We start from the raw sequence: 27,955 nt of genomic DNA, 5'->3' as shown, positions 1-27,955 counted from the left end.
ATGTTCTTCATGGTCTGAAGACTTGAAGGCAAAATACTGCCTAGGTACGAAACATAAAAGTCAAACCGACCCAAGAAAGCAGCCAGAATACGAATGTCGATGACTAGTAGACTAATCGCGTTGGTTGATCGGAGATATCATGTTGCTATTCAATTTTGCTAACAGAGCTATCGCACTGACACTACATCAGGGCACGAATGCAATGTCTGTTGCGATGCATCACATTGGTAACATTTAGACCCGAAGCGACATGTTGCTGTCCTTAATGCGTCTACATTGTAGAACCTCTAGGTAGGACAGAGGGCAGACTCAGATATACTAGCCAGAAACAACGAAACTAGCAGCGCACTCCAGTGCGAAGCCAAAACACCGAGCATACCAACCTTGCGCCCAATAACTCAGCTCCACGCAATGCGGAGCACCTCGAATCAGACTTCCCTCTACTCTAATACTGTTTGTGAAAGCTTTGACACAGTTATCAACCTCCTCTTGCGTAGCTTCGAAGAATGGATCATCCTCCACTAGCGAGTACATAACAGGCACTTTCACAGCTGGCGCCCATTTCTCCTTCCAAACAGGCATCCATTGCGTTACGAACCCCGCAATCTCCGGGATAGGGCATATCGCATTTAGACGTTCGGTTTGTTCCAACATTTCCGGCGCATAGGTACCGGGTTTGAACATGACAGCATCTTTCAGCTCTGTGGGACATAGCGCATGGTTATCGTCTACGCGAGGATACTGAGGAGGATTGTCTTTTGCTGATTGAGATTGTGTGTTTCCCATACCGCTTGCAATGATTCCTCCTAATGGGTAGTCTGGTGTCCTCTCGTCACCATGAAGCGCTGCCACGGCGATACCAGGCATAACACCGAGGCTATGGCACAGCAAAACGATGCAAGTGCATCCATGCGGAACACCAAACTCTTCCCAAAGTTTTGGGAGGATGAACCGATGTAGTTGAATGGCGCTCTCTGTTGTGAAATCAGACCCAGATGGGATTGGCAGTATTGAACTCGTGCCACCGTAGGAAGGACGGTCGATAGTTACGAAGGGAGTAGCAAGTGCGTTGCTCATCAAAGAAGCAGAGTATCCTGGTAGAGCATCGAAGTATTGATGATCATAACCACCCCCATGGAGAGCAACGATCAGTGGGCGGTATCTCACTGGCGAAGGCGATTGGGTTGGGATGGCGTGAGCGCCTTGCACTACGCCATTGTTCGCAAGGGTGAGGCGAAAGGATTGCATCGAGATGGTGAATGACGAGAAAGGAGAAGAATCGTGATGTACAAAAGCTCAGATCTAGAAATCCTCATACTGGTATGGCAGCATTTGGATACTATGTAAACGAAGCTTGTGGGTCAACTGCGGAGATATCGGATTTACATGGCTTAACCATTGCATCGATCATGTATCTTGTGGTCGGAGTTAATGCAGACGGCTGACACTTTGAACTAAAAGTGAAGAATATTCACCATGACCCATCACCCCACAGCACCTGCGGCTCTCGTTCATACGTCACAGCAATGATTCTTTCATCTGTCCCATTCATCTCCGACTACGGATGTTGGTTGGTAAACGGCTCTTGAGTTCAGCTATAAAGGTCAAAGTGTCGCACAAAAGTAGGCACCTCTTTTCAGCGCGAAATCGAGTCCTTCTTCAACCTCACTTATTGACTTTTCAAAGTTGACCGTCGTTACTGATTGGATAACTTGTGATTTAGCGCCTTGGCGCGAGTCCCTCGTTCCTTCTCCGTTGGGATCGCCCGCTTTCAGCTTCCACAATACTCTTTGACCTGCAGAGATCAGAATACCATTAAACTTGCTGCGCAACTGTCTATACCTACAATGAGATTGTGTGAATTCGCATCGCAAGCGGCAGAGCTTGTGGATACGCGAGCCGATGTCCGTTGTCTTCGCGTCGCGTCACACAAGAACATTGGCTACATCTCGAATCCACGGTAAAGAGGCTAAACTCAGGGCATATGCCAGATATGCCTTGAGAATCGATGGAAGTGTATAGCGAGGCAAGGCTGACTCTGTTGCTATGGCCGTACGGTAGTTGGCTGACATGATGGCTGAGACGCAATATCCGGTAAGCGTCCTCATGCTCACAGCCCCAGGTGCACAAACTCAGCCTTCCCACTGCTTGGTTATCTTTGCGGCATGCCCTCTGATGTCTCCGTTCTACTCACTCAACGTCTTTATCGTCGCCTAATCACACACAGCTATCGCTCTAAAAGCACACGATGGCAGATCCTCTCAGCATCGCAGGATCTGTGGTAGGCATCACTGCTGCCGGCGTACAAGCCTCTGTAAAGCTTTACGCACTCGCGGAAAAGGTTGCGACAGCCAGTCAAAGAGTTACAAGCATCGCGGATGATGTTAGCAGCACATGCGCAATTCTCAATCAAGTGCGCGAACTCATCATCCCGCAACCTGACGCGCAAGGCACTTTGAAATCGGTATTTAACTCTACCGCTCTGCACGACATCTCACATGGTCTTCAGCGCTGTCGATCGGCTTTCACGGAGATCGAAGCTCTCTTGCGTCGTGCATTTGAGCAGGTGGGAAAGCGCCCTGCCTTGCGTTCGAAGATAGAACTGTCCCGCTTTGAGAAGGCCAAATGGCCTTTTTTGCAGCCGCAATTTGACGAACTACGCAACGATCTACGAGATGCGAAAGGAAATCTTATTCTTATGATCGCTGTGGCTAGTCTTGCCCTTGCACAAAGAGATGGGCGTCAGCGACCGATCCATGAAACGGAGAGACTGGAGCTCGGGTCAACCATTGTGCAGCTGCAACAAGCACGTATAAGTAATTCAAATGACCAAAACAGTCCCAAAAGGTCTCAGCAAGAGGGAATGAGATCGCGACAACTCTTTGGACAATCAATGACCGTCGGTCCCGCAAGAGACACAAGATCCGAGCAAACTTCAGTCGTATCTGTTGATCCCGATTCAGGGTTCAGAACTGTGAAATACATGAGAGCTACTCCACTCAGTCCACAAGAAGATACGATACCCACACCGCTTGTCAGTGAGAGGACCAGCGACCCATCTTCGGTTGACGCCAAAATTGGTGATGCAGACATGTCTTTGCCATCTGTTAGCAATGTCCAAATGCAAGAGCAATGGAATTCTGATATGTTCAACCCATCTATCGAAGAGGCAAACATCAATTCGGCTATCTTATCACATACTGCAGCTTCCACGGCATGCTTCGGACAACAGACACGCGACGTTTCGGGCATGCTCCAAGAACGCCATGCCCCTGGGCACAACACTCATCGAACTCCAGCACCTGCAATGTCAGCTTCAGATTGGAGTGCAGTAGATCTGGTCTATGAAGAACAGCCTGGAGCGATCGACTCTACAGCTATGCCGTCAGCCCAGCGCGCGAGCGAGAATACACTCTACTATTGCGGATGGATCACAAGACATCTCCAGGGGCTCACAACTGGTTTTGGAGATTCCGTCTCGATCACACAGATGAATTTACCGGATCAATCGCTCGAAAAACTGGTCAAAAACTACGCCGACGCAGGTCTCGATCCTCACATAAGCTTACTGGACCTCACTGAACAACAGCAAGACATCATCAAGCAGGTGACAAAAAACAATCTTGGCGCAGAATTAGCATATGTCAGTATCTCGCGCGATATCAAGGTGTCCAGCGTGTTTGGTATGCTCGATATAAGTGGACTTAAGTGGATCGCTGCATCTAGAAAACCTTGGCCGAAGCGTGAACCAGTCTGTCCGCAGTACTTTCCCCCTCCATTTACTAGACCCCCGCCATCGCTTCCTGGGAAGCCATTCCTATACCCTTCTTCCACAAAGACTACTGAGTCTGCTCTTCCACCACAGCGTGCGCAATCTTATCGAGGAGACCTTTATGGACCTCCACCTCCTCGGCCTTATGGCTACATGTCGTCTTCCGCTAACTCCAGGCCTTTTCCGCCAGCGCCACCTTCCGAAGAACAGCGTACAGACAGTCGCGCGAAAGAAAGGGCAGAAAAGCACCTAGCTGAGAAGGAAAAGGACCGAGCAGTAGCTAGAGAGGAGTCTCGCCGTCTTAAAGATGAAGAACGAGGTCTTAAGGAAGAAGAGCAGAAAGATCTTGAGAAGGAGCGGTCGAAGCCTCCAACGACTGACTACTTAACCAAACCACCATCTGCAGCACGCAGAATGTCCTCAACTATAACGCCAGCTCAGCTAGCAGACCAGCAACGCCTGATCGAATTCGAGAAGGCACAGATGCGTAGCGAGAAGCAGATTGCATCGCATCTCTCTGAGACAAATACAGGATATGAGCAATCCTTACAATACCCAGGATGGTACGCTCAGCAATATCAACCGCCCGCAGAAGAGAACGGAGAAGATATTGTGAATGAGCTCCTTGCTCGATGGACGACTCTGGAAAGACCTGACTATAGGCTAAAGGACGACAAACACAGGAGGTATAGTCGTCGATATTAAGCGCTGAATACAGACATATAGTCTAGTAGGATATTCTCTTTCCAGACTCCTACACCGGAGAATTCTGTCTTCTCTGTTGACATGCAAGAAATTCTGAATTGATCATATGATGATGATGATGATCCAAACAGCAAAGATAGCCTACTACTTGACTTTTCTAGCCCGAGTGCAGATGTCCCTGGTAGTGAGTAAAAGACTGGATCAAGAACAGCCATGCTGTACTTATTGCAAACCTTAATTACAGTACATAACAGCCGATTCTTCGCCACTACACCCCCATGTAGAGGAGAGACTCCACAAAGAGCAAGGGATTTCACTGGCCACTATAATTCAACTTGCCTGTCCTTTTAAGGCTTTACAAGCAGTCTAGCATGACTAACCTCATCCCACCAGGTCTCCACATCATCCAAATTCTTTGCCGCATACTCAGATTTTAAACCTCCTTTGACAATCGCCTCCAGTATGCGCGGTGTCTGGGCATGCAACTCAGGAAACGACCAAGCACCCGGCGCACAACCCAACAACGCTACATTCGCCTGCCGAAGGAGACTGGCAGGAACAGCCTGTGTCTCGCCCGCCAAAGACCCAATTTCCACCCAGCTGAGCCTCTGGTTAGGAAGCTCGCGTCCCTTGATGATGCCAGCCATGGCTGCATTCGACACATCGCCCCACAAGTAATCCAAGACAACATCGACGTCTGTAGCACCAGAGAAATCTGTTTGCGCCAAATCCTCGGATAGTGATATCGTTGCCGTCGCTCCAAGCTCTTTTGTCTTGTCCAGCTTTGTACCCGGCTTGCCAATTGCTACGATTTTCGAGGCACCAAACGCTTTACTGATCTGTACAGCAGCTTGTCCACTTACGCCTGTTGCGCCTATGATAGCTATCTTGACCCCACTGCCAGGTTGAATACCTGCACGCGCCGTGAGCGCCATCCAACCGCTCATCGCTGGATTTACAAGCACAGCCACAGTATCTGCATCCGCGCCTTCGGGCAGTGGGAAAATGTCTTTCTTGCCGACATTGATTTCCTGAGCTATGGAGCCGGTGGATGCGAGCAAGGCGTTGAAGTAGACAAGCTGGTTGGTCTCAACGACGATGCCCACACCATCCGTGCCGGGAACATGTGGTGGGCTCTTGCCAGCCATGGAGAAATGTTTGCCTGAAGCGCGGGCACGCACGAAAGTGTGGACACCGGCAGCGAGGACTTTGATGCGGACTTGGGTGTCCGACGGGGCGGGGAGGTCGATGAGGGAGTAGGTAGGGGGTGATCCCCACTTGTGGACTACGGCTGCGTGGATAGACATACTGTGTATCGAGATCGGTAAAAAGGTTGACAGATGATGAGTCTTTCACCCAGGAACCTTCACTTGGTGTATTGAGTGATGTCAATGTCGGATGCCGATACCTTGTCGCACCAGAAAAGATCTTGAGGATAGGTCAAGAAGAATCCAAGAATGATGTAGATGACTGGAATGGAGTGAATTGATTCGGGATTGGGTGCCAGATACTCGAGCTTTTATACACTATGGCGCATACACTAAAGCGCGAAACGATTACACATGAAGGATCTAGCGAATGCGAATTCATGCAGAAAATGAACACTAGACACCTGATAGCGAAGGCAAAATCCCTAACCTGTGGCGTGCTTGTAATCTGCCTGCAGATACCTACCAGTCAACACTCGGACTCTAATATGCAGCTGACAACATCTGCCTGTCGTCAGCAATCAGGCCCCCCAATAACAACCGTACTTGATGACCTAATCAATTCTAGGCCCTCCTTCACTTGAATCCTTCAAAAGATAATAACCCCCTCCTCCACTTAGCATATGTGAGCAATATGTTGCATCGAAAATGTAACAACCCCAGGCCCTTTTCCACAGAAGCCTCGGTACTGGCACGGTGACTGCCAAAAGGACGTTGCAAGCAATGACAATAAGCGGTGGCAATGCACAGCAAGCGGCTACAATCCGACTACGAACGTCAAACGGCATCAACATAGTTTTCTATGAATGTCATGCTGCATGTAAGAATCGTTTGTCTAGACGCAAATCTTCATTTCACAGATGACATTACAAAATTTAGAACCTATCGCATACGGTCTGGGCAAGCATATGGGTAGTCGTACACGCCAATCTACCCCAAACCCCTCACCAGGCACTGCGATCGTGAGCAAGCTTCTCTAGACAACAGGAAGCCTTCAGCTATCAACTCGATTGTCGAATATTCTCCTCATGCGCAGTCATGATGTTGTTCTTCTTCTCCGAGATTGAGGCCACGCTTGATGCCCTTGCAGTCGTCTCCTGAGATGAAGATGCTGTATCATCGCCATCAAATATGACTGCCATGTGCTCCAGAGTGTACCCACGGGTTTCTGGGTAGAAGAAGTACACTGTCAATCCCATTGCGACAAGCACGACGATGAACACAAAGTAGTACTTCCAGCCGATTGCTTCGAGGGCGATAGGGTTTACAAAGGTATTGAAGAAGTTGGCGACTACTACCGTAATCCAGGTAACGGTCAGACCGTGAGATCGGAGCCTATATGGCCAGATCTCGCAGGGATAGGCTGTCAGGAAAGGCGTCCTATGTCATGCCAGTCAGCACGGTGGTCTGCTAAAAGGGATTGTAGTGAGACTTACAGAGCAATATCATAGCCAGCAAAAAAGATGAATAGAAAGGGTATGACAGCGATACCAGTGGGAGGGCTGCCAGATTCTGCGAATGCACCGCTGAGAGCTGTCACAAGTATGTATGCGACAAGCATAACGCCAGCTGAGGCTAAGAAGAGTGGGCGACGTCCAAGTCGGTCGACACTAAGTGCAGCACCTACTGAGAAGAGAAGGTTCCACACTTGCAGCAGACCAGCAATCAAGGTCTGGTGGGTGACACTCGTTATGCCCACAGTTCTCAGGACAATCGCCAGATAATACGAAACAACGCCGTTGCCGCACCACTGGGAGAAAATTCCGAGAGAGACCGATATAAACAGGCGGCGCCGGTTGCCTGCTGTCTTGAACAGCTCTGCGTAGCTTGCATCGTCCAGTGTTGACTCGAGACGGATGGCAGTGGTGATTTCGACCATCTCATACTCGACTAAAGCCGATGTGGGATTGCCGCCAGCATGGTATGTCGTCAAAATTGTACGAGCCTATAATCCATCATTAGATCAATCTAATCATGTCATCTAGTGACTTACCTGTTCACTTCTATCAACAGACACAAGCCAGCGAGGGCTCTCAGGCGTCATCAGTAACCCAGGCAGTGCGACCAGGGGCAGCAGCAACTGCAAGATAGATGGAATCCGCCACGCCCAGTCACTTTCGATATTACGGGTGCCAAAGGTAACGAAGGCAGCAATAGTGCCGCCGACATAATACCCGCACATGAAGAGAGCGCTCAGGATGCCTCTGTAGACCGGATGAGAGATCTCGTTGATGAGGAGAGGAACAGCGTTTCCAAACCAAGCTGAAGAGCAACCAACAAAGAATCGAGATAGCACGAATGCAGTGTCGTCATCGCTTAGTACGACCAGGGAGCCTAAGAACAGAAAGATGTAGCCGATGTATACACCGAGCTTGCGCCCGTACTTGTTCGCAACGAACGCAGTCAAGGGGTAGGACAGGCCCATCCCAAGCCAGTAGACGGCATTCAAGAAGCCTAACCAAGCACCGGTCGGCGTGTCCATGAACGACTCCCATTGAGGTAGTGCCTGTAGTCCATTCATGAGACTTCCGTCATAGCCGTTGGCAGAGGCTGGACATGTGTTAGTGGCATCAAAGGACAAGGGACCTTGGAGATACTTACAGAACAACGAGAGAGACAAGATGCAGAAGTGCAACTTGATGAGATGTGATTTTGTGTACCATGGCTTGCTGTCAGGCAAGACAGCCAACAAGCCATCGTTGAGTCCATTCTGCGACTTGGAGGGAGGCATGACAACGCAAAAGGGGCTAGTGATGCTCTGGGGGCTAGAGAACGTGATGCTGGTCGGTCAATCGTTCACGCAGCTTGACCTTTTATATAAATTTCAGATGAACAAGGCCAAGTCAAGAACATCACGATACAGCGTGTCGGTTAGCTATCGTGACCTCTAAGCTATTGCCGGAAGCGTGGCTGCGCACGTGGAGTCCCCCCAAAATTTGGAAACACGCTAATTTGCGGAGGTACTCGATTTTTGCGGAGTAGCGCATCGGTGAAAAATAGAGTTCCTCATAGCGCGTGCTTTCCGACTGGACTGACACGGAGAAATAGGAATCGTCATTTGCCCGATAGCCTCCGCGCGCCAAGCGCGACCTCCGACCAACCCGCTGCTGCTAAAGCAGACATCAGGGCTATACCCCATAAGCCGCGCCAGATATGCGCCAACGTCTATGTGTTTGGTCGGACTATGTCGTGGCTGTTGAAAGACATCTATATACCGCGGCCTTGTCGTGGTTGCGGGTGTCAGCCAGTTCACCCCTTCCAATTATCGAACCTCCAGCGCCATGACGCTTTCTAATGACGAGAACACAAGTCAAGAGCATGCGGCTTCGTTCGCGCCGTTTGACGTCGAAGAAGCGCTCCTGCAGCTGACGATTGACGAAAAGGTGTCGCTTCTCTCAGGTAGGTCGTCTGCGAAACTTCAAGTGCGTCGCTCATAACAACAGGCAAGGATTTCTGGCACACGCGCGACATACCCAGGCTGTCGATTCCTTCCATACGACTATCAGATGGTCCCAACGGCATTCGAGGTACTAAATTTTTTGGCAGCGTACCTTCTGCATGCCTTCCATGTGGCACAGCCATCGGCGCTACGTTCGACTCCGATCTGGTCGTCGAGATTGGCCATCTACTCGGCGATGAGGCTCGAGCAAAAGGAGCACATGTCGTTCTCGGCCCAACGATAAACATTCAGCGAGGACCGTTGGGCGGTAGAGGATTCGAGTCTTACTCCGAGGATCCTTACCTATCCGGCAAGCTTGCAGCAAGCTACATCAATGGGCTCAAGGATAAACATATAGGCGCTGCTATCAAGCATCTTGTTTGTAACGATCAGGAACATGAACGTATGGCAGTCAATACCATCGTTACTCAACGCGCGCTGAGAGAAATCTATCTCCTGCCGTTCATGCTCGCGACGCGGCTCAGCAACCCGGAAGCGATCATGACTGCCTACAACAGAGTCAACGGCGTACACGTCGCGGAAGACCGAAGCATTCTAAAAGACATACTCAGGAAAGAATGGCGGTGGGACGGACTCTTCGTGAGCGATTGGTAAGACTGCCTTATCTCTTCCGTACACTCGTTGCGCGGTTCTGACAGCTCTCAGGTTTGGCACATACAGCACAAGCGAAGCAATAAACGCCGGTCTTGACCTAGAGATGCCCGGCCCATCACGATGGCGAGGACCGGCGCTCGTCCACGCGGTCTCGGCCAACAAGGTCCTTCCTTCTAAGCTCGACGAGCGAGTGCGTGCGGTCCTCAAGCTCGTCAAAAAGTCTGCACAGTCGGGTATCCCAGAGAATGCACCAGAGACCCAGTTGAATCGACCAGCAGATCGAAGTCTTCTTCGGAAGGTAGCCGCAGACTCAATCGTGCTCCTTAAGAATCAGGATAACATCCTTCCATTCTCCTGCGATCGCAAGATTGCGGTCATCGGCCCCAACGCCAAGATCGCTACCTATTGCGGCGGCGGTAGCGCATCACTGAATGCATACTACACAACTACACCATTAGACGGTATTCGATCGCTCGCGAAGGGCGGTGTGGATTTTGCACAAGGCGCATATGCTTTTCAGATGTTGCCTGAACTTGGCAAAGAGCTCACCGTGGACGGGAAACCCGGTTTCAAGCTGCGCTTCTTCAATGATCCGCCGACAAACGTGGAGAGGACCCCACTTGAGGAACGGATATTGACCGACTCCAACATCTTCTTCCTCGACTATGATCATCCGAATCTCAAAGAGATTTGGTACGCTGAGACTGAAGGTGTCTTTGCTCCAACTCAATCGGGCACCTATGACTTCGGTCTGTGCGTGCATGGCACTGGAAGACTTTACATTGATGACGAGCTTCTCGTCAGCAATGTCGAGCACCAGAGGCCTGGACCTAGCTTCTTAGGTTCTGGAACTCTTGAAGAGACTGGATCAAAGGTTCTCATTGCGGGCAGAGCGTATCGAATTACCGTGCAATGGGGCTGCGCAAAGACAAGCACGAGGAAGACACCTGGCACGGTGGACTTTGGTCATGGCGGTTTGCGTTTCGGTGGTTGTTTACGCCAGGACCCACAGGAGCTGATCGATACTGCGGTACGCCTTGCGTGCGAGGTCGATCAAGTGGTCATTTGTGTCGGTCTGGGTCCTGAATGGGAATCTGAGGGCGATGATCGCGTATCAATGGATCTTCCGCCGAATACAGATACGCTCGTGGAACGAGTCCTCGAAGCCAACTCGAATGCGGCTATCGTGGTTCAGTCCGGTACACCTGTTGCGATGCCCTGGAGCGATAAAGCAAAGGCAATTTTACATGCGTGGTATGGTGGGAATGAAGGCGGCAACGGGATTGCGGACGTCCTCTTCGGCGCTGTGAACCCCTCGGGAAAACTTCCTCTGACTTTCCCCCGCCGATTGAAGGACAACCCGACGTATCTCAACTATCGCTCCGAGGGTGGCCGCGTGCTGTATGGCGAGGATGTTTACGTGGGCTACCGTTTCTACGAGCAGACCGAAGTGGCACCATTGTTCCCATTTGGCCACGGCCTGTCCTACACGACCTTCGCCCTGTCCAATCTCAAGCTTGACATGAACACGCAGACTGACCGGCTAAGCGTGCGCTGCACTGTGAGCAACACGGGCTCCAGAGCTGGCGCTGAAGTCGTGCAGGTTTACATTGAGCCGATCTCACCACCTATTCGTCGGCCGTTGAAGGAATTGAAGGGCTTTGCGAAGCGCCACATTGAAGCAGGCCAGAGCGCCGAAGTGATTGTCGAGATCGACGTCCTTCGGGACACAAGCTTCTGGGAGGAGAAGGAAGGAAGGTGGTGTAGTCATGCTGGGATGTACAACGTCCTTGTTGGGACGAGTAGCGCTGGCTGTCATCTATCGGGCTCGATCGTGTCGCCGAAAGCTAGGTACTGGCTATCGTAAATCAATGTAAAAGATTGTCGTGCAAATAATGTCATTGCTGCTCTCGTTGGTGCTGTTCCATTCTTCGACGTGATTAACAGTAACCCAGGTATCGTCGCAACCGAGAGCGATCACTGGCATTTCTGAACGAGAAAAGCGTTCCTTTGTTGATTCTCTCTGTAACCCCCTATCGGCTTATGGTGTCAACGACATGACGCAAATTCGAGATGCAGCATTCCGGCCATGAACAAAGACCTAAGTGCCGAGGACACGTCTGGCGCTTGTTTGGGGCCTTGGCGAACGCGCCCCAGCCCAGCGCGATCCGCATCATCAAACGCACTTGGTTCTCATGTCTTCACCGCTCAACAGTACGGTTAATCCGCAAACCACACGACCACCGCGCGCGTGCGATGCATGTCGGACCAGGAAAACGCGTTGTGACCTGGGTGTAGACGTGAACGTACCAGATTCAGCATGCGTGCGCTGCCGGCGTCTTCAGCTGCAATGCACTTTCGAACTGGCGGTCGGTAGGAGGGGTCCAAAACGGTAGGTTGACATTCGATCAAGTTCTCAGACATGGCTGCTCTGCGGTGGAGTCATTCTGGTTTCCATACACTTTTGCACGGTTGCCGAAGACTTGTCAATCGCAACCGTTCACTGCCTCTTTGAGGCTTTGAGAGCCTTGAGTAAGGTGGACTGAGAAGCTTACATCACAGCTAACAGTCACGTTATAGAAAGCGGATGCAAAATGATATTGCCAGGAGCGAGCATTCTGTCGCACCTGCTCCGAGTCCCACTTCGTTCGTCACTGTCCAGCAAGGCGCATTTCGCACTGACACTGTTTGTTCGCGAGCGCTTTTACGAGTTATGGTGGGCGACTATCTTCTGTACATCTACCCGTTAATCCCTGTGGTTCACCGACCATCGTTCTGCCTCGCTCTGAACGAGGATCGTGATAACTACGACGACGACTTCTTAGGCCTTCTCATCGCTCTATGCGCAATCGTAGTTGCGTTGCTTCCAAGTAAATACGAGAGCTACCGTAGGCTCGACTTGTCCATGGCTCTCTCACGTGCCGTGATGCTCGACCGCTGTCACGGCTTCCTGATCGCTTTGCGTACGCCCGACTTTTTCGAGAAAATCGGCTTTAGCAAATGGGCAGCATCGTATCTGATGGCGATCGCCTTTTTCCAAGTCGGAAAGCCTAATCACGCTCGTATGATCGAGGTGGAGAGCATGCAGCTCGGGCGACTACTTGAACTTCACCGCGTTGATAGATATGAGGAACTGGACTGTATTGAGAAACAGCTGCGGAGAAAGGGCTTTTGGCTTCTTTTCTACGGTTACGTACATTCAGAGGTACAGAATTTTCGTAAAGAGAAGCTCTCTTTCTTGGATCATGCTACCATGGCGACGACGAACCTCAAGGCACTCATGCCTGTCGAAGTCGAAGACGAGCATATCTTCAAGCATGAGACGATCTCTTCGCCTACATCGGAGGTGAGCATGACTACAGGCTTCATCATCCACTCTCGCCTGTTTTGGCAAGCTATTGAGAATCCATACGGCAATGAAAGGGGCGAATGCTTGTGCTGTCGCGATCACTCACCTGCAGCGCAAGTGGCGCATCTTGAACGCCGCTTGCAAGATCTGAAATATGCCTTGGACGATGCTCCTAGGCCCTTTCGACAATACGCATTGTCCGATTTCGACTCCGCTTCACATAGCCTTTCATCCTCTCAACTGGGCACGCTGCGCGCTAATATTCATGTTACACACCTCTGGCTTCAAAGCATGTTACTGGATCAGTTGGATCTACTGACTTCGCCTGAGCAGCACTGGCACGAGCGCGAGGACATATCCACTCAGCTCCTCCACGTACTGCACAATACTCCTCAAGCAGATATCGAGCCAAATGGTCTCCACCTTGTCTACAAGGTGCGCGATGTGGCAGTCGGACTACTCGCGTGCCCGTACGAACCACCCGATCCTTCGGCAAAACGAGCCCAGGAGTATGTCAAGGCGTTTACTGACATCATGGCTCGCCTAGATGCAAGCGAGACAATTAACACAGCTAATCTTCAAAGTTGGATTGATACTGGACGTCAGAGTGTTTGAGCAATAATCGATAAAAACACTACTCTCGAATGAGAAGTTTCGTGAAATCCAAAACGACTGCTCTCTTTCCTCTAAACTCTAACACGAGTCAAGGTTCTCCATGACCGCTGGTAGTGGTAGCATAGTTGTGATGCGAACTAGCACAGTCCAAGACGAGGAGTTTATATCAAGATAAAGCACAACGTCACTAGGACTACAGACCTAGAAAGCCTAACCGAGTGCGACTTACCTAGCGTCGAATCGAGAAAGAATTGCCAAAGAGGAGCAGTTTTAGTAAATAAATGTTACCATTAAAATATGTCTTGATAAAATATCCCCTTTTAACCTCCGTTTCCTCGGAAAAATCCCTATTCGCGTACCTACTGTGATGATACGTCCCGTAGTAAAACGCCCAAACAAAGCCGCCATGCATAAAACCGCCATGGTATCTCTCGCGGTAACAACACGTGATAACAGCTCCATCCATGATACGCCAAAAGCCGAATGCATAGAGGTGTGTTCTGAAAGAAAGAACACATCCACTACCCCACAACATCAATATCACCATCAGCATCTAACTCTCCATCCTCTTCTTCACCTTCAGCATCATCCTCATCACCTTCCGCATCTTCCTCCCCCTCTCCCCCACCACCACCAGCACCACGCAGCGGTCCCGGCAACGACCCCCTAACCCCCTCCCACTCCCTCGCCGCCCTCTCAGCCTCCCCTCCCATCCCATTCCTCGCATAAACCCCCACCGCAATCCCACTCGCAACACCCATCCAAACCCCCCTTCTAACCTTCCCCGCCTGACTCCTCGCCGCCCTAATCGCCTGAATACTCTTCTCCCCAACGGTATCAGCAAAGAAGCGCGCGACGAAATAACACATCATCATAGCCACAAACTCAAAGTTGAGTGTCCTCTTGCTGATTTCCTGGGCTAGGCCGACAGCAGCTTGTACCGTCTTCTTTTGCTGGAGGATGGAAGTTGTGGATTCGGCGTGGAAGGCGGCGATGAGACGGAAGGCGATGCGGAGGTATTGGTTGGGGTGATCTTCGGCGTAGGGTTTGACTTGGGCTAGCAGGGATTGCGCTTGAGTGTGCTGGGGGTGGGATGGGTCGCGGAGGATAAGGAGTTGGTTTAGTGCTGCAGTCACCGCGAAATCTATCTTCGCGGGCGTTGCGTGCGCCTTTTCGGGTATGCCAAGGATCGGGGAGGAGTAAGACGAGAGGGAGACGTGGAGGGGGCCATTAAGTTGGTCGGTTATGGCGGAGAAGTAGGTGAGTGTGCGGACGAAGGCTTCTTGGTTGTTGTAAGGAGTTGCACTAATCTTCTTCTTGAGGAAAGAGAGGGCGTCGGAGGCGGTCTGGGGTTCGTTGCGATTGTGGGCCATGAGACCAATGGCGAACATGGTGTACCAGTCTAGTATCATGTTCCACTCTATGCGTGCAAAAGCGATGGAGATGGGTATGCCGTTGAAGGTGCGTCGCTTTGTCGTTTCGCGGAACCGCTGGTGTGCTTCTTTCATGAAATTGAGCCCCTTTTCGTGGACGTGTTGATCCAGAGCGCAGATATGAAAACACAACGCTTGCAAATCCTCTTTTGGGAGCCATGCAAAGACCAATTCGTCTTTTTGCTCTGCATTCTTTCGGAAGACCCCAGCAGTGTCAAACGTGAGGTTGCCCCCAAAGCTTCGCTCAATCAGAACAGTAAAGACGCTGCTGTGTGAGCTTTTCTGATCGTTGTTGTCGCGTAGTATAGACTCGAGAAGGGCAGTGGATTTTTGCGGGTTTGGGCTCCCTTTTTGGATACCGCTGGCAATGTCGATTATATCAATGAGAGTGCCGAACGATCCCAGTTGCTTGGCTGATACCTCGAGTTGCAGGCTACGCGCTGCTGCAATGGCGCGCTGGACATTGTCTATCCGATCTGCTGCACCTGACCGCAGATGAATCATGGCTTCGAGCACGTGACAAGCGACATATATGGCGCGGTCGCCTCGTCGACCTGCGTGGTCCTGTATAGCATGGAGTTGCTGGAGAGCCAGTGTCACCTCTACACGACCCGGTATTTGCAACGCCAGCGTAACTTTGAGAAAGCGCAGTGCATACACCCAAGCGATGTGTTGAAAGGTTTCCGCTTCTTGTATCGGTTTATCAAGTGACTTGAGGCCAGCGCGGTGATTAGTCTTGAACTGATACCGCGCTTGAAGATGGAAAGCCGCGAACTTCAGATCCTGCAAGCGATGGCGTCCGCAGAGGGATATTTGCTTAGACAAAATCTCTTCGATCCGACTGGAGACGTCGGCAGCCTCAATGTCCGTCTCTTCAATGAGCAGGCTAGCATATCTCAACCGTAATTTCGCCTCGTCCCTAGGCGGCATGTTGAAGTCCTTCAATACAGTATCCATACATCCCATGGCGGTGGACATCAGTTTGTAGTACTGTCTTACGTCTGCCTCCTTTCTTTCCCGTATGAACAGCGATCCCATGCCTCGCGCAACCGCGATGTATTCGTCCGCAGCCGTGAGTAATAGTTCCGAGAGCTCGGCGGGAAGCGCTTTCTGGGGAAGATGAGCACGCTTCGTGGGTGTGAGCTGGTGCGACGAAGAGGTTTTGGGAATGACAACCTGGGGGTGCATCCGCGGTTTCGAAGAGGCTGGTTGAGGAAATGGGCTGCCATACTGGCTTGATGGTGTTCGAGACGGCGGGAGAACGCGCTGTTGTTGGGGAGTCGACTGGGGCCGCGGTTGCTGGGGTGTCGACTGTGAAGGTCGCGGTTGTTGGGGCGTCGACGGTGGAGGTGGCTGCTGAGGCGTCGACAGCGATGGCATGCGCTGCGGCTGAGGCGTCAACTGCGACTGCGACTGCGGCGGTACACGCTGTTGCTGGGGCGTCGTCTGCGGCTGTAACGGCGCTCGATATGGAGCCTGACCATTCGACGACGTAACAACGGGCCGCTGCTGCGGTCTTGGGCCATTCTCTTGATGCGAGGGCGATCGCTGTACCGGCTTAGATACAGGCGGGTTGGGTGGCTGCTGTGCGCTATATCGCCGTTGCTGGTCCCCAGAGCCGTCTGTTTGCGCGATGCCTGCACTGCTTGTTCGCTGTACGGGTACTTGTACATGTCGTATCCGCGGGGGTTGCATTTGCGGCATCTGCATGGGAGAAGCGTATTGGGGGTTCCTCGCGGGGATAATGACTTGAGGCTGCCGTTGATATTGCGGTTGCGGCGGCGGCTGCTGGGGTTGCTGGGGTTGCATTTGAGGAGGCATTTGCGCATATTGCTGGCTCATCGGTCGAGGCATGCTGGGTTGTGGTGGTAGTTGGTATGGCGCTGGCTGTGACTGAGGATATCCCTGGGGCGTCTGCATCTGTATGGGAGGGTATTGGGGGTAGCCATGGTGTTGGTAGCCATTTGGCGGCGGCGGCTGCTGTTGTTGTTGCGGAGGCGGCGCATACGGAGGATACTGGTTGTTTGGAGGGCCACTCGGATAGCCCTGGGGCTGCCAGTTGTATCGCGGGTCCATGGTGCGGAAGACTCAGCCAGACTGTCACCGGGAATCGAGATATGGGCGTTGCATTGTGGGCGAAGCGGGGTGTAACTGCGACGACGTGTAAAGGGCAGTCGCGAACTTGGGTAATCGCGAACGCGCGCCAGGTCACTTCAGCGCCATTGGCCGATAGACGCGCGCTTACACACTACCACATGCAGGCTAGTGGGTAGACAGACCGAGGCCCCGTTCTTTTCCTACCACATGTCGTGCATGTGTTTATCGCTGAGAAATAGTTCTGCCTTTCCTTCGAAATCGGTTCGAACGGAAGCATCTTTAGGCAATTGGATCGCCTAGTATCAGATGCCAACCGGCAATTGATTTCACTGAGTGACAGAAACGGTGAAAGAGCTAGGAACAAGACGAAAGACATATCTTAGGTGCCAAGTTGTACTCTCCATACGGCCGCACCTCCAGACCTACCACGCAGATATCCACCTTGCAAACCTCACACCAAGTCCTCACCAGGCTGTATCCACCCCCTCACCCTGACAATGTCGTGGCTTCTAGGCCACAGCAAAACAACCTACACATCCCACTCCTCCCCAACTCCCCTCGAAACCAAGTCCGGCTCAAAAACCACCTTGCCAGAAATCGCAAAATCCTCAATCCCACCATGCCGTCTGAACCCTTTCCTCTTCAACGGCCACTTGCAGACTATGTACACAGCCGTCAAAGACCCAGGACCACCCATCTACTACAAGCGTCAAATTTTCGACTCGAACCACTCTGTCTATCCCGGAACTTTTGCCGTGGATTTTGTCGTCAGCAAGGAGGAGGGAGATGCATCTGCTTCACGGATGAAAGAAGACAAAGATGATACCGAACTGCCCGAACGAACGACAAACTTCACCGCTAAAGAGTGGGAAGGAATCAGCAGTGACGACGACAAGCCAATGCTAATAGCGCTCCACGGCCTAACAGGCGGGTCTCACGAAGTCTACCTCCGCGAAACCCTCTACCCGCTGCTGACCTCTTCGACGCAACCCTGGGCCGCCTGCGTCGTCAACGGGCGCGGCTGCGCGCTATCCAAAATCACCACGCCGCAGCTCTTCAACTCGCGCGCAACCTGGGATCTCCGCCAGGTCATCACAACGCTGCACGATCTGTTCCCCAACCGGCCTCTGTACGCCATCGGCTTCAGTCTAGGCGCCAACATCCTGACCAACTACTGCGGCGAGCAAGGCGCAAGTTGCACTCTCAAAGCAGCAGTCTCGTGTTCGAACCCTTGGAACCTAGAAGTCTGCAACACGACGCTGCAATCCACGTACCTGGGCCTGCACATCTACTCGCGCACCATGGGCAAGAACCTCATGGGCCTGTTCAGGAGACACCGCGACCAGATACTGCTGAATCCCGGTATTGACGAAAAAGCCCTCCTAGCATCCAAGTACCTCCACGAATTCGATAGACATGTCCAGTGTCCTACTTGGGGTTACCCAACCGAAGGCGCGTATTATAGAGACTCGCAATCCGTAGATGCGGTACTGGCTATCCGCATCCCTTTCCTGGGCATCAACGCGGAAGATGATCCGATTAGTAATAAAGCGGGCTTGCCGTACCAGGAGGTGTTGCAGAACCCGAATACGCTGCTTGTTACGACGGATTGGGGCGGTCACCTGGGCTCGTTCCAGTTGGGTGGCGGGCGCTGGTTCGCGACTGCTGCTGCTTCTTTCTTGCAGAAGATGCATGGCGAGGTGAATTTTGAAGCTACGAAAGGTGTTGATGGGGGAAAGGATGTGAATATGGGAGGGTTGGAGGGAAAGCAGTATCCTATCTTTGATCCTAATCACAGGAGGCTGATATTGCCTGATGCTTAGACGTAAATTGATAGATTGGGCAGCCTTGGAGAGTTTTGCATTGGATTGTGAAAACTTGTTTTGGGGGTATCATAGACTTTTAGATATGCGTAGATCCTGTACAGCACTTTAGACCTCACTCTTTTTTTGTTCTTGCGCCAAGAGCACAGTTTGCTGTTATGCTTCGACATGTGCTCTTGCGCTGTTCATCCCTCGACGTCGACCCCATCGTGTTCGCACACATCATGCTCCTGCCTCTGCCTGGACGTGCCGCGTCCGTATCTGTACCTGCCCTGTGACAGCTTCGTCCACACGCGCGCAAGCTACCTCCCCTCAGCCAAAGCTAACCCTCTTCCTAACCTTGAACTTCCTGTCCTTCTCCTTGATCTTATCTCCTTCTCTCTCGTCACCCTTGCCACCGCCAGCGCCAGGCTCACTATGCCTCTTCCTCTTCTTCTTGAGGTCCTGTTTCCTCTCCTCAAACGCCTGATCTTTGTCTGATTTCCTACTCTCAGCCTCTTTCCGCTTGGCCTCGCGTATTTCTTCTAGCTGGCGGGCTTTTGCAATCTTGGACTCGAGGTGCCCTTCTTTCTCGGCGTTGACGACGGACATGATGGCCATCTGCGCAACATGTCGTGATTAGTATACCTATAAGCTTGGAAAGTGAATTTTTCTTCTTGTATACATACCATGCTAGCCGGATCATCCACAAACTTCTTCCCCTTCTTGACACCCTTTGGTTTCGCAATGCCCGCGGGTATTATTCCATTCAAGGCCGGGATATCCAATTCCTTCTCTGAATAGACCCTCTTTTTCTTCTTGCCGTCTTTGGACACCAAGCTCTTGGTCTTTTGCGCGCCACCAGGCTTAGCCAGCGACATGGATTTCTGCTTGCGCTTCGAGATTCCTTCGGGCGCGCTGCCGGTAGGCTTTGAAGATTTCGATTTCGGCTTGTTGGCGCCGGACTTGGCTGGACCGGATTTCCCTTTCGAGCCTTTGCCCTTGGTCGAGGGCTTCGAGGCAGCCATTTTGGAGAAAGAGAATGCGAAAGGTGGGTGAGGTTGGCGAAAAGTTGCAAAGGTTGGTGTGTCGCAAGCAAAGAGGAATGGTTTTGAGAAATTATGTCGGCGGTTTGGGGAGCTGCTAATGCCGACCGAACGGGCGCGGAACGTCAAGCGCCAAAGGGTTGGCGCGACCTTGTGTGGACCTCGAGGCGCAACCTTGTGGAACCTCTAGGCGCAACCCCAACACCAGCTTCGCATAGCTCACACTCATCAACACCCAACACACCCGTCGCATACGTGCCCCCGAGTTCGACATGGAGGACTCGAATCGCCTCTTCCGCTTCCCAAAGCCCGCGTGGATGAACAGCGCAAACACGCGAACAGCCGGCGTCTACATGGCAGGAGCCCTGGTGCGCAGCCTCACCCCCAAAACATGTCTGTGACTGAAAGAAGCTGACGTTGCAATGTTGCACAGTTCGCCATGGGTTTCTACACCCTCATCGATATATCCACGTGGTCCAAGTCCGCCATGAACGGCTCCGACCCCCCCGTCCACATCACCTTCATCGACTGGATCCCCGGTATCTGCAGCGCCCTCGGCATGCTCGTCATCAACAGCATCGACAAGTCGCGCTTGTCCGCCGACAGCTTCTCGTACTCTGGTAACGGGGTGGCGTGGAAGGCCAGGCTCGTCTTGTTCCTGGGCTTTGCCTTGTTGGCTGGCGGACTGGCGGGGAGTGTTGTGGTCATGGTTATGAAGTTTGTTGTTGTGGGGCATACCTGGCCGACGCTTTGGTTGGGGGCTGGAAATGTAGCTGCTAATGGCTTGATTATGCTGAGGTGAGTACACGGTGATGCTGGGGTGTGCTTGGATGGTCGCGGGATAACGGCTAACGTGTTGTAGCTCTGCTGTGCTTTGGGTTGCGCAGAACATGGAGGACGAGTATACTTACAACCTGGCGTTGTAGATTGCTGGCGGAGTAACAGGCTAGGGAAATTCGACGGGAAGAGGAATGCGCATCACGATTGCATATCCGGAGGCACGGATGCGATGGCCATAATCATGTACGAGTATTCGGGAGACGGAAGATGTTCGCTACGGGCAGTTTGTTGTGTTCTATCCAGCTGTTCAGCGATTTCGAGTGTATGTTCCAATACGGACAGCCTAACGCGTCCTATGCATTATGTTCGATCTACTTGTACAAAAACGCTCAGCAGACTATGGGTACAACATAAACATGAAACAGCACCAATCTGTTCCTTCCGGTTTCCAGCTTTTGCTATCGAATCCCTCCATCTTACGCACTTCACAGAGTTGTAAGCGGCCCCTCATTGCTGAGTTCCGCCGGCTAGTCAGAAGTCTTCTTGCTCCTGGAAGAAGAGCGTAAAGCTGATGATGGTTGCGTATATCAACAGACCGCCAAAGATGGACATGGCCGCCGCGCCGCCCGCGATTTCTGCCGAATGCCACAGCAGTGTTGGAAGGGCTGCGGACATGTTAGATTGCGTTTCCACGCTGTGCCGATTGAGTGTACTCACCAATACCCATGACGACAAAGAAGCCCGTCAGGAACCTTCCAAAGTCGACGACGCCGTTGCCGGTGCTCTCCATAAAGTCATCGCGGTTCGCTGCTCGTCCACAGAGCCAGTTGGGTAGGGGCGCGATCACGTAGGTTGCGACAACGAGAAGCGTGAGGTAGTTCTTGAAGAGCGCGGCGGAGAGAATGACAAGGAGAAAGCCTATGGCCAGGACCTAGTAGCATGGCCGTTAGCGCAATCCCAGTGTGAAGATGAGGCGCGTGTATGCGACAGGCTGACGTACAAAGGACAGGCCTATGATGGTCTTGATGCCGGCCATGGTGGAGTCGTAAGGCAGAAAGGTCGCGTTGGTATAGTGCACGGGGTTGCGCCGACGTGTCCCTGGTTGGATCCTCGGTCCGGCGAAGATGCGAGGTTGCTGTGATGGTGCGTCTTGCTCCTAGACGCCTGAAGGTGAGGTTGCGTCGCACGCGCTAAGGCCCTCGCCAAGATTGGAGCTTCTGGAGCTCATCGTCGTCAACAGGTCGGTGCCTCCAGCTGCAACACCGCATCGACACTATTCACCCCTCGCCGCTGCGACCACACAGCCCTCTTTCTCGCAAATAACATCCAGCGGGATTGAATAAAGCCTCAAAGGGTATCCCACCATTGTAGACTACACAACCACAGACCCCACAATCCCGCCTTCACCATGTTCAGGAACAACTACGACAACGACTCGGTCACCTTCTCGCCACAAGGCCGCATCTTCCAGGTCGAATACGCACAAGAGGCGGTCAAGCAGGGTTCAGTCGTCGTCGGCATTGTCAGCAAGACACACGCAGTTCTCGCAGCAATCAAGGTAACTAGGCCAGCCGCCGTGCCATGCAAACACCATCTAACGATGCTACAGCGAAATGCCGAGGAACTCTCTTCATACCAGAAGAAGATCATCGCGATAGATTCCCACTTTGGTGTCGCCCTCGCCGGACTCGCCTCCGACGCCCGCGTCCTCTCCAACTTCATGAAGCAACAATCCCTCGCATCCCGCCTCACCTACGACCGCGCCATCCCCCTCTCCGAGATCACCTCCCGCATCGCAGACCGTGCCCAGACCAACACGCAGCAGTACGGCCGGAGACCCTACGGCGTGGGCCTGCTCATTGCCGGCGTCGACGCAAAGGGCCCGCATCTGTTCGAGTTCCAGCCCAGCGGTGTCACACAGGAGATGGTCGCATGTGGTATCGGCGCTAGGAGTCAAATGGCAAGGACATACCTCGAGAGGCATCTGGCCGACTTTGAGAACGCTAGCCGGGAGGAGCTGATCAAGCATGCACTGAGAGCACTGAAGGAGTCGCTATCGCAGGACAAGGAGTTGACTGTTGACAACACCAGCGTCGGCATCAGCGGCGTTGGCGAGGACTTTGTACACCATGAAGGCCAGGATATCGCCGAGTGGTTGGATGCTACGTTTGAGAATAGGGAGGGCGGGGACGAGGCCGAGGGTGGAGAAGCTATGGAGGAGTAGTGCAGTGTGGCAGTAGGCTCGACTTTACTTTAGCTACACAGATGACCACTGTAGATCACGATGTAGCCGTCTGGCTATGAAAATAATGAACATGACTTCAGATAACGTCCAAGAGCAGCTTTCTACACAACTGTTTTGACATGCTAGAGAGATGGCGCCCCAGCGTCCAGTTTACCTCCAAGCCCGTTCTGCACGTGACCTCGAGCTCCGCCCGGCATGCGCGAAATCTCGCCGGACCTCAGCACTTGCACCTCACCACCGTACCTCACCCGCCCACACCCACCCACGAAACCCCAACGAACCTACCATCACAATGGCATTCGCGTGGAAAGCCGCCGGTCTCACGTACGCATCCGCCCCTCCACAATCGCCTACAGACCCTGCTGGAGCAATTGGATAGCGAGGACCAAACGACTGACAACCCAAATAGCTACAACCGCTACATTGCCGTCGCATCGCGCGTCGTGCGCCGCTCGCTCAAGGAGGACAAGCGCATTGCTGCTGAGCGCAGGGGCGAGAGCGAACTCCGATTCGCCAAGTGGGAGGTGAGTCTACACTGCATATGACACGGCACAAGCGGCGGGGGAGCATGGAGACGGGGTCGGATGAGAGGATTGGGGGAGGGCAATTGGGGAGTTGGGAGACTGTTTCCTAGGGCCAGGGGCGTACAAATCACGGACGTTGGGCTAATGACATGGACAGAACGGCAAGCAGGGCGAGATGAAGGACCTCAACGCTGCGGCTCTCCAGGCCCAGGCTGATGCTGCCAAGACCTCGTAAACGATGCGATGGACAGAGGATCTGTAGTTGCGGCTGGCTATGGAGATGATGGCTTCGGGCCAGGGCATGGAATGGACAAGTTGACGAGAGCTGATGGATGCATGCCATGTGCCATCAAGGCTGGAAAGGGGAATTAAAGCCAATGCACAGCACCAATTGAGCTGACATTCACTTTCTCTCTCTCTCTCGAGAATCCTATGCGCTTTGTGATATTGATGTGATATCGCTTGTCGTGACTTGGAGTATCGTCCGTTGCGTGAGCCTGACATGGAACGCGCATGTACTACTGGCCTGTCACAAATCTTTGCCCGCATCGGCAACCCGCGAACTCCACCACAACCATGGCAGATGCACCTAGCAGCCACAACAGCACAGCCCCCGCTCCAGACACGGGTTACGAAGTAGATGGTGCTGGTAATCCTCCCTTTTATCCCCTTTATCCTTGATAAATGATACAGAATATCATGGATGTTGATGATTAAGTCAGGTCCCTCACATACTGCGCAAGAGTCTGCGCCTACTATCCAGCCGACTACTTCTGCTAACTTACCCTTGAGACAATCAAGACAGCATGTGGGAGGGACGCAGCCAAAGATTCACGATGTGACGGAAAAGTTCACGAGGGCTTGTAATGGTATGCGTAACGACCAAAAGGTTGATGGTGATGGGTGTGGAGGAGGGGCATGATGGCGGGGCTACCCTACGAGCATCGTCATGTCGTTTCCTACCAACCATCATCATCATCTCGAGATGAAAAAGTTTGAACGTGGCTAACTTACAAAAACTCTCACAGCTCTCGAGGTCGGTCAACTCGTCAAAGATGAATATTTTACGCTTTTTGAATCCATTGGGGCTATCGAAGTACGTCTTGCAACGCGTCCTTCAACCCCCATTCCTCTTCTTTCCTGGAATATACTCACATGTGCCAATAGATCATGGACCCTAAAATGGATTCGGGCTTCCTTGTCCCGGGCGAAACTCTAGAAGATGACTATGATACACTTACCCCCCTGCTCCCCGAGGAATTAATAGGCATCATGGACCAACTACTCTGCTACGAAATGGCCTGGCACACGGGCTACCCTCTCTCCCAAACCCTCTTCACATCCGTCTACATTGACAAGCTACTCTGGCCTGAGACCAAGATCCTCTCTCAAGCGCAGTTTTTCCGTGGAGACCTGCCGGATGAGAGACGGCCTGGCCCGTTGTTAGACATACTTCGAGCGTATTGTCTAGCGGTGATCAAAGGGTGTGATTTCGTGATTGCCAAGATAACGGCCAGGGATTACTTTGAGGAGGAGGATTTTTGCACGCATACATACAACCGGGTACTATTTGTGGGCATGCCGATGGATGTCTTCCTCCGCGAACTCGATGCGGCTATCGACACAGTCGCAGACGCCGCCCTTGTCGACATCAACGACGCCCTCCGCCAAGCCATCATCTCACGCCTCGAATTGCGCAAATATCTCCTGCGCGCCCTTGACCTGGATCTGCCCTTAGATCAGACATGTTATTCCTGGCCCCCCGTGCTCGAAGGCATCGAGCGGCTGAAGAGCACGCATCAGCTGGGGAAGATGGTGTCTGGAGCGTTTAGTCCAAAGATGCAACGTCGACTCGCTTCCACGGTACCTCCACGACCGATTGTAGACTTGTCCTTTTCAGACGCTGCGGACAAGCTGAAGCAACTTGCCACCGATTGCCACGAAAGCACCCGCTTTCCCTTGTTACCCCAGGACCCGCTGGAATACCAAGCGTTCCTCTGGCACTACTCTTCCCGCTCGCCGCCACCCCTGACATACTCGAGGTCGTATCTGGCCACGTTGCTGTTCCATCCAGAAGTGCTGGAAACGTCCGTCTCCCTGCCACTGGCGGATGTCAAGAATCTTGTGCTGACGGCGAGTCCGGTGCTGGATCCGACGAACTGGACCTTGTCTCCGCCGCGGAACGCGCTACTGCCCAAGCCACCCAAATTGATGTTTGCCATGCTCATTGACGAGTTTGTGGAGAGGGCGGGACAAGCGTATCTTGATCTGTGGGTTGCCATGAGCCAGAATAGATGTCGGGTAAGACGCATGTTGACACATGTCATCACGGGGTGGGATCTACTGCAAGCAGATGCTAGTTCCATTGACGTGGACATTTCCACCGCGGCCGCACAGGTCGGTGCCGACGTGGGGAGCCAGGTCATGGAGTTTGGGCTGAGCACGTGGGTGTACCACAAGAAGCTTTGGATGGTGGAAAAAGTCATCCTGCTCGGTTTCGAACAGGATATATACCTCCCTGACGAGTACGCTGGCATGTATCTCTTCCTCGGCCTCATCGCGACAAGAAGGAAGGAGTTGTTGAGGAGAGTCGAAGCACACTACATCGTCTTATCGTCATCTTTTCTCAAGGAGAGACGCTTCAGGGAAGTACAAGACGTCGAAGACGCGCAGCCTTTCCTCGCTTCTCTCCTCGCTGGCGCAGAGGGAACGGCAGAGCTGGCACTTGCCATGGCACGTTTCTACATCATCGCGTTGTATCTGGGCAAGTTGCCCATGCCGCGCCGCACTCCTTTTTCCACAGACAAACTCCGTTACGAAGTCCGCATGAAACCTTTTCTCGCTCTCTCACCGCCCGAAGCACCGCCTTTTGAAGACTTCCAAGCACACAGCCAGCCGTATGGCCCGCCGCCGTCATTGGCGGATCCACCGCCTGAGGCCTTTGTCAGAGATGTGAGGGACGAGGGGTCGAGTCTCTGGCTTGAGGTAGACACACATCTTAAAGCGGCCAAGGCGGCGTTTACAGAGTATAAGAAGCTGGGGGCTGAGGCTGCAAAGGCGAAAGGTGTGGAGGCTAGTTGGAGTGAAGAGATCAAGAGTCTGTTGGCGAGCTGTGTTAGTCTTGGACTGGCGGTCAAGGAGATTAAAGATGCTGTTATGGTTGGAGATGAGGGGGCGGAGGTGGGGAAGCGCATTGGGATTGAGATTCCGGAGGCCGGGGCTGGGAAGAGGTATGCTGAGGGGTGGATTGTTGGGAGGGTTAGTAGGGTGTAAGGTGGTCGTTGGGAGGTGGTGGGTATTGATGATCTGCAGTAGGCAGCACGATGTGAACAGTTCGGATAGGTTGTCGTGAGTATCTTCTTATGTCGATCTATAACGGCACCAGCTATAACTATCCTAGCCAGACTCGCCACAAGGAAGCTATGGCTACTATCTTATCTGAGACCTCGTCCATTCTGGATCAATGCATATATTCACAGTAGTGATCGGCGTTCTTCTGATCTGGACTAGCTAAATATTATCCAAAGATAGAGCAATCCTTCCTCGCATACGTTGCAACTCGCGGCGCCAGCTCCAATTCGCCACGTCAATGACAGCTTCCGCGGCCATGGTGATGGGAAACATTACAGCTGGCCAGATCCGACGTTTGATGAATTCGGTCGTTTTGAGACCCCATCTTCGTCCTCGACGTCTGTGTAAAGCGTAGTCTGTGCGCTCCTGCGGGGAGGAGCCTTCTTCAGGATCTGTTGGGTGGGGCTCGTCGACTGTGTCATTCAGCTGGATTCGTCTGTCCCGGAAAGGTCCCAGAATGCGCCAACTGGACCATTGGGATCTATCTGGTGAGCCTGCGGTCTCTATTACGATGACTTTACATACAGATGAGAAGGCGTCCGTTCCTGAAGTACGATCTGATTTTCAGAAGGTCGACTCCAAATCTGTCTCGTCTCTTGTTCTCGATGAAGCGCTCTATTCTCTCAATCCAGCTCCATTCTTTGATCGAGCTAACGCAGCCCCATCTCAATTCCCGTATGACCGTTCGCCACCCACGACCCCCATGGAAGTACCTCGCAAGGAACGAACCTCTCCAGGTTATAAACCTCAAAAAGAACGCCTGGTTGAGCAGAACGGTACCCGCAAAGCTAACAAGGACAACAAAGACCATGGTATCTGAGATGAGCAGCCCGCCCAGTGAGACCCAGGCACCTTCTGCACAGCCCACTGTTATGTAGATGAGTAAAAGAACCCAGGTGATTGTCGGCACGACCAGGACCAGATATGTTCCCCAATCGATAACCAATGGAGGCACCGAACCGCTCATCCACCGT

At 52.6% G+C, this 27,955-nt stretch overlaps 13 protein-coding genes across 13 annotated transcripts; 7 read left to right on the top strand and 6 right to left on the bottom strand.

Moving 5' to 3' along the window:
• Positions 1–318: 318 nt before the first annotated feature.
• On the bottom strand, positions 319–1,248 carry CC77DRAFT_1066984 (hypothetical protein; the record flags this gene model as incomplete). Its single annotated transcript, XM_018528944.1, has 1 exon — positions 319–1,248. The coding sequence occupies one exon, from the start codon at positions 1,246–1,248 to the stop codon at positions 319–321; it is 930 nt and encodes a 309-aa protein (XP_018379828.1).
• A 922-nt stretch (positions 1,249–2,170) lies between these two features.
• CC77DRAFT_1025806 (hypothetical protein) lies at positions 2,171–4,734 on the top strand. The gene has a single exon (XM_018526143.1). The coding sequence runs from the start codon at positions 2,249–2,251 to the stop codon at positions 4,475–4,477; it is 2,229 nt and encodes a 742-aa protein (XP_018379827.1). The 5' UTR covers positions 2,171–2,248; the 3' UTR covers positions 4,478–4,734.
• An 86-nt stretch (positions 4,735–4,820) lies between these two features.
• On the bottom strand, positions 4,821–5,885 carry CC77DRAFT_1001289 (GroES-like protein). The gene has a single exon (XM_018523154.1). The coding sequence runs from the start codon at positions 5,782–5,784 to the stop codon at positions 4,825–4,827; it is 960 nt and encodes a 319-aa protein (XP_018379826.1). The 5' UTR covers positions 5,785–5,885; the 3' UTR covers positions 4,821–4,824.
• Positions 5,886–6,540: 655 nt separating this feature from the next.
• Positions 6,541–8,783, bottom strand: CC77DRAFT_975252 (sugar transporter). Its single transcript, XM_018535917.1, has 4 exons — positions 8,287–8,783; positions 7,679–8,235; positions 7,122–7,630; positions 6,541–7,065 (listed from the first exon to the last, which is right to left on the bottom strand). Exons 1-4 carry the CDS (start codon positions 8,414–8,416, stop codon positions 6,687–6,689), a joined length of 1,575 nt encoding a protein of 524 aa, XP_018379825.1. The 5' UTR covers positions 8,417–8,783; the 3' UTR covers positions 6,541–6,686.
• CC77DRAFT_975251 (beta-glucosidase precursor) lies at positions 8,594–11,629 on the top strand. The gene is made up of 3 exons (XM_018535916.1): positions 8,594–9,084; positions 9,129–9,735; positions 9,791–11,629. Exons 1-3 carry the CDS (start codon positions 8,967–8,969, stop codon positions 11,604–11,606), a joined length of 2,541 nt encoding a protein of 846 aa, XP_018379824.1. The 5' UTR covers positions 8,594–8,966; the 3' UTR covers positions 11,607–11,629.
• A 305-nt stretch (positions 11,630–11,934) lies between these two features.
• Positions 11,935–13,915, top strand: CC77DRAFT_1001282 (beta-glucosidase; the record flags this gene model as incomplete). The annotated part of the gene is made up of 2 exons (XM_018523153.1): positions 11,935–12,131; positions 12,320–13,915. The coding sequence occupies 2 exons, from the start codon at positions 11,935–11,937 to the stop codon at positions 13,701–13,703; spliced, it is 1,581 nt and encodes a 526-aa protein (XP_018379823.1). The 3' UTR covers positions 13,704–13,915.
• A 71-nt stretch (positions 13,916–13,986) lies between these two features.
• Positions 13,987–17,282, bottom strand: CC77DRAFT_1099957 (hypothetical protein). Its single transcript, XM_018530035.1, has one exon. The coding sequence runs from the start codon at positions 17,210–17,212 to the stop codon at positions 14,225–14,227; it is 2,988 nt and encodes a 995-aa protein (XP_018379822.1). The 5' UTR covers positions 17,213–17,282; the 3' UTR covers positions 13,987–14,224.
• A 168-nt stretch (positions 17,283–17,450) lies between these two features.
• CC77DRAFT_1025801 (medium-chain fatty acid ethyl ester synthase/esteras-like protein 1) lies at positions 17,451–19,190 on the top strand. The gene has a single exon (XM_018526142.1). The coding sequence runs from the start codon at positions 17,731–17,733 to the stop codon at positions 19,054–19,056; it is 1,326 nt and encodes a 441-aa protein (XP_018379821.1). The 5' UTR covers positions 17,451–17,730; the 3' UTR covers positions 19,057–19,190.
• On the bottom strand, positions 19,094–20,158 carry CC77DRAFT_1099955 (hypothetical protein). Its single transcript, XM_018530034.1, has 2 exons — positions 19,725–20,158; positions 19,094–19,656 (listed from the first exon to the last, which is right to left on the bottom strand). The coding sequence occupies exons 1-2, from the start codon at positions 20,061–20,063 to the stop codon at positions 19,369–19,371; spliced, it is 627 nt and encodes a 208-aa protein (XP_018379820.1). The 5' UTR covers positions 20,064–20,158; the 3' UTR covers positions 19,094–19,368.
• A 127-nt stretch (positions 20,159–20,285) lies between these two features.
• On the top strand, positions 20,286–21,404 carry CC77DRAFT_1025799 (UPF0220-domain-containing protein). Its single transcript, XM_018526141.1, has 3 exons — positions 20,286–20,449; positions 20,515–20,879; positions 20,944–21,404. Exons 1-3 carry the CDS (start codon positions 20,354–20,356, stop codon positions 21,005–21,007), a joined length of 525 nt encoding a protein of 174 aa, XP_018379819.1. The 5' UTR covers positions 20,286–20,353; the 3' UTR covers positions 21,008–21,404.
• Positions 21,393–21,992, bottom strand: CC77DRAFT_1099953 (vacuolar protein sorting 55; the record flags this gene model as incomplete). Its single annotated transcript, XM_018530033.1, has 3 exons — positions 21,862–21,992; positions 21,579–21,792; positions 21,393–21,526 (listed from the first exon to the last, which is right to left on the bottom strand). The coding sequence occupies exons 1-3, from the start codon at positions 21,895–21,897 to the stop codon at positions 21,393–21,395; spliced, it is 384 nt and encodes a 127-aa protein (XP_018379818.1). The 5' UTR covers positions 21,898–21,992.
• Positions 21,993–22,059: 67 nt separating this feature from the next.
• Positions 22,060–24,031, top strand: CC77DRAFT_1054867 (N-terminal nucleophile aminohydrolase). Its single transcript, XM_018527820.1, has 5 exons — positions 22,060–22,419; positions 22,471–23,062; positions 23,256–23,430; positions 23,516–23,630; positions 23,788–24,031. The coding sequence occupies exons 1-5, from the start codon at positions 22,270–22,272 to the stop codon at positions 23,863–23,865; spliced, it is 1,110 nt and encodes a 369-aa protein (XP_018379817.1). The 5' UTR covers positions 22,060–22,269; the 3' UTR covers positions 23,866–24,031.
• A 161-nt stretch (positions 24,032–24,192) lies between these two features.
• On the top strand, positions 24,193–27,089 carry CC77DRAFT_1025793 (amino-acid N-acetyltransferas-like protein subunit Mak10). Its single transcript, XM_018526140.1, has 4 exons — positions 24,193–24,279; positions 24,353–24,499; positions 24,659–24,726; positions 24,798–27,089. Exons 1-4 carry the CDS (start codon positions 24,207–24,209, stop codon positions 26,901–26,903), a joined length of 2,394 nt encoding a protein of 797 aa, XP_018379816.1. The 5' UTR covers positions 24,193–24,206; the 3' UTR covers positions 26,904–27,089.
• Positions 27,090–27,955: the final 866 nt, after the last annotated feature.

This window comes from Alternaria alternata, assembly GCF_001642055.1.
Source record: "Alternaria alternata strain SRC1lrK2f unplaced genomic scaffold CC77scaffold_32, whole genome shotgun sequence".
Taxonomy (NCBI): Eukaryota; Fungi; Ascomycota; class Dothideomycetes; order Pleosporales; family Pleosporaceae; genus Alternaria; species Alternaria alternata.
The sequence above is the reverse complement of the archived record's forward strand: the minus strand, read 5'-3'. Positions and strand labels throughout refer to the sequence as shown.

Coding starts and splice junctions, on each gene's coding strand:
- CC77DRAFT_1025806 (XM_018526143.1), top strand. CDS start 2,249: ATGGCAGATCCTCTCAGCATCGCAGGATCTGTGGTAGGCATCACTGCT.
- CC77DRAFT_1001289 (XM_018523154.1), bottom strand. CDS start 5,784: ATGTCTATCCACGCAGCCGTAGTCCACAAGTGGGGATCACCCCCTACC.
- CC77DRAFT_975252 (XM_018535917.1), bottom strand. CDS start 8,416: ATGCCTCCCTCCAAGTCGCAGAATGGACTCAACGATGGCTTGTTGGCT. Junction 8,236..8,286: donor CTTGTCTCTCTCGTTGTTCT/GTAAGTATCTCC, acceptor ACACATGTCCAG/CCTCTGCCAACGGCTATGAC. Junction 7,066..7,121: donor GCTGGCTATGATATTGCTCT/GTAAGTCTCACT, acceptor GGCATGACATAG/GACGCCTTTCCTGACAGCCT.
- CC77DRAFT_975251 (XM_018535916.1), top strand. CDS start 8,967: ATGACGCTTTCTAATGACGAGAACACAAGTCAAGAGCATGCGGCTTCG. Junction 9,085..9,128: donor AAAGGTGTCGCTTCTCTCAG/GTAGGTCGTCTG, acceptor TCATAACAACAG/GCAAGGATTTCTGGCACACG. Junction 9,736..9,790: donor GGACTCTTCGTGAGCGATTG/GTAAGACTGCCT, acceptor GACAGCTCTCAG/GTTTGGCACATACAGCACAA.
- CC77DRAFT_1099957 (XM_018530035.1), bottom strand. CDS start 17,212: ATGGACCCGCGATACAACTGGCAGCCCCAGGGCTATCCGAGTGGCCCT.
- CC77DRAFT_1025801 (XM_018526142.1), top strand. CDS start 17,731: ATGTCGTGGCTTCTAGGCCACAGCAAAACAACCTACACATCCCACTCC.
- CC77DRAFT_1099955 (XM_018530034.1), bottom strand. CDS start 20,063: ATGGCTGCCTCGAAGCCCTCGACCAAGGGCAAAGGCTCGAAAGGGAAA. Junction 19,657..19,724: donor TGGATGATCCGGCTAGCATG/GTATGTATACAA, acceptor CATGTTGCGCAG/ATGGCCATCATGTCCGTCGT.
- CC77DRAFT_1025799 (XM_018526141.1), top strand. CDS start 20,354: ATGGAGGACTCGAATCGCCTCTTCCGCTTCCCAAAGCCCGCGTGGATG. Junction 20,450..20,514: donor TCTACATGGCAGGAGCCCTG/GTGCGCAGCCTC, acceptor AATGTTGCACAG/TTCGCCATGGGTTTCTACAC. Junction 20,880..20,943: donor AATGGCTTGATTATGCTGAG/GTGAGTACACGG, acceptor AACGTGTTGTAG/CTCTGCTGTGCTTTGGGTTG.
- CC77DRAFT_1054867 (XM_018527820.1), top strand. CDS start 22,270: ATGTTCAGGAACAACTACGACAACGACTCGGTCACCTTCTCGCCACAA. Junction 23,063..23,255: donor GGGCGGGGACGAGGCCGAGG/GTGGAGAAGCTA, acceptor CCCAGCGTCCAG/TTTACCTCCAAGCCCGTTCT. Junction 23,431..23,515: donor TGGAAAGCCGCCGGTCTCAC/GTACGCATCCGC, acceptor CAACCCAAATAG/CTACAACCGCTACATTGCCG.
- CC77DRAFT_1025793 (XM_018526140.1), top strand. CDS start 24,207: ATGGCAGATGCACCTAGCAGCCACAACAGCACAGCCCCCGCTCCAGAC. Junction 24,500..24,658: donor GTTCACGAGGGCTTGTAATG/GTATGCGTAACG, acceptor AAACTCTCACAG/CTCTCGAGGTCGGTCAACTC. Junction 24,727..24,797: donor AATCCATTGGGGCTATCGAA/GTACGTCTTGCA, acceptor ATGTGCCAATAG/ATCATGGACCCTAAAATGGA.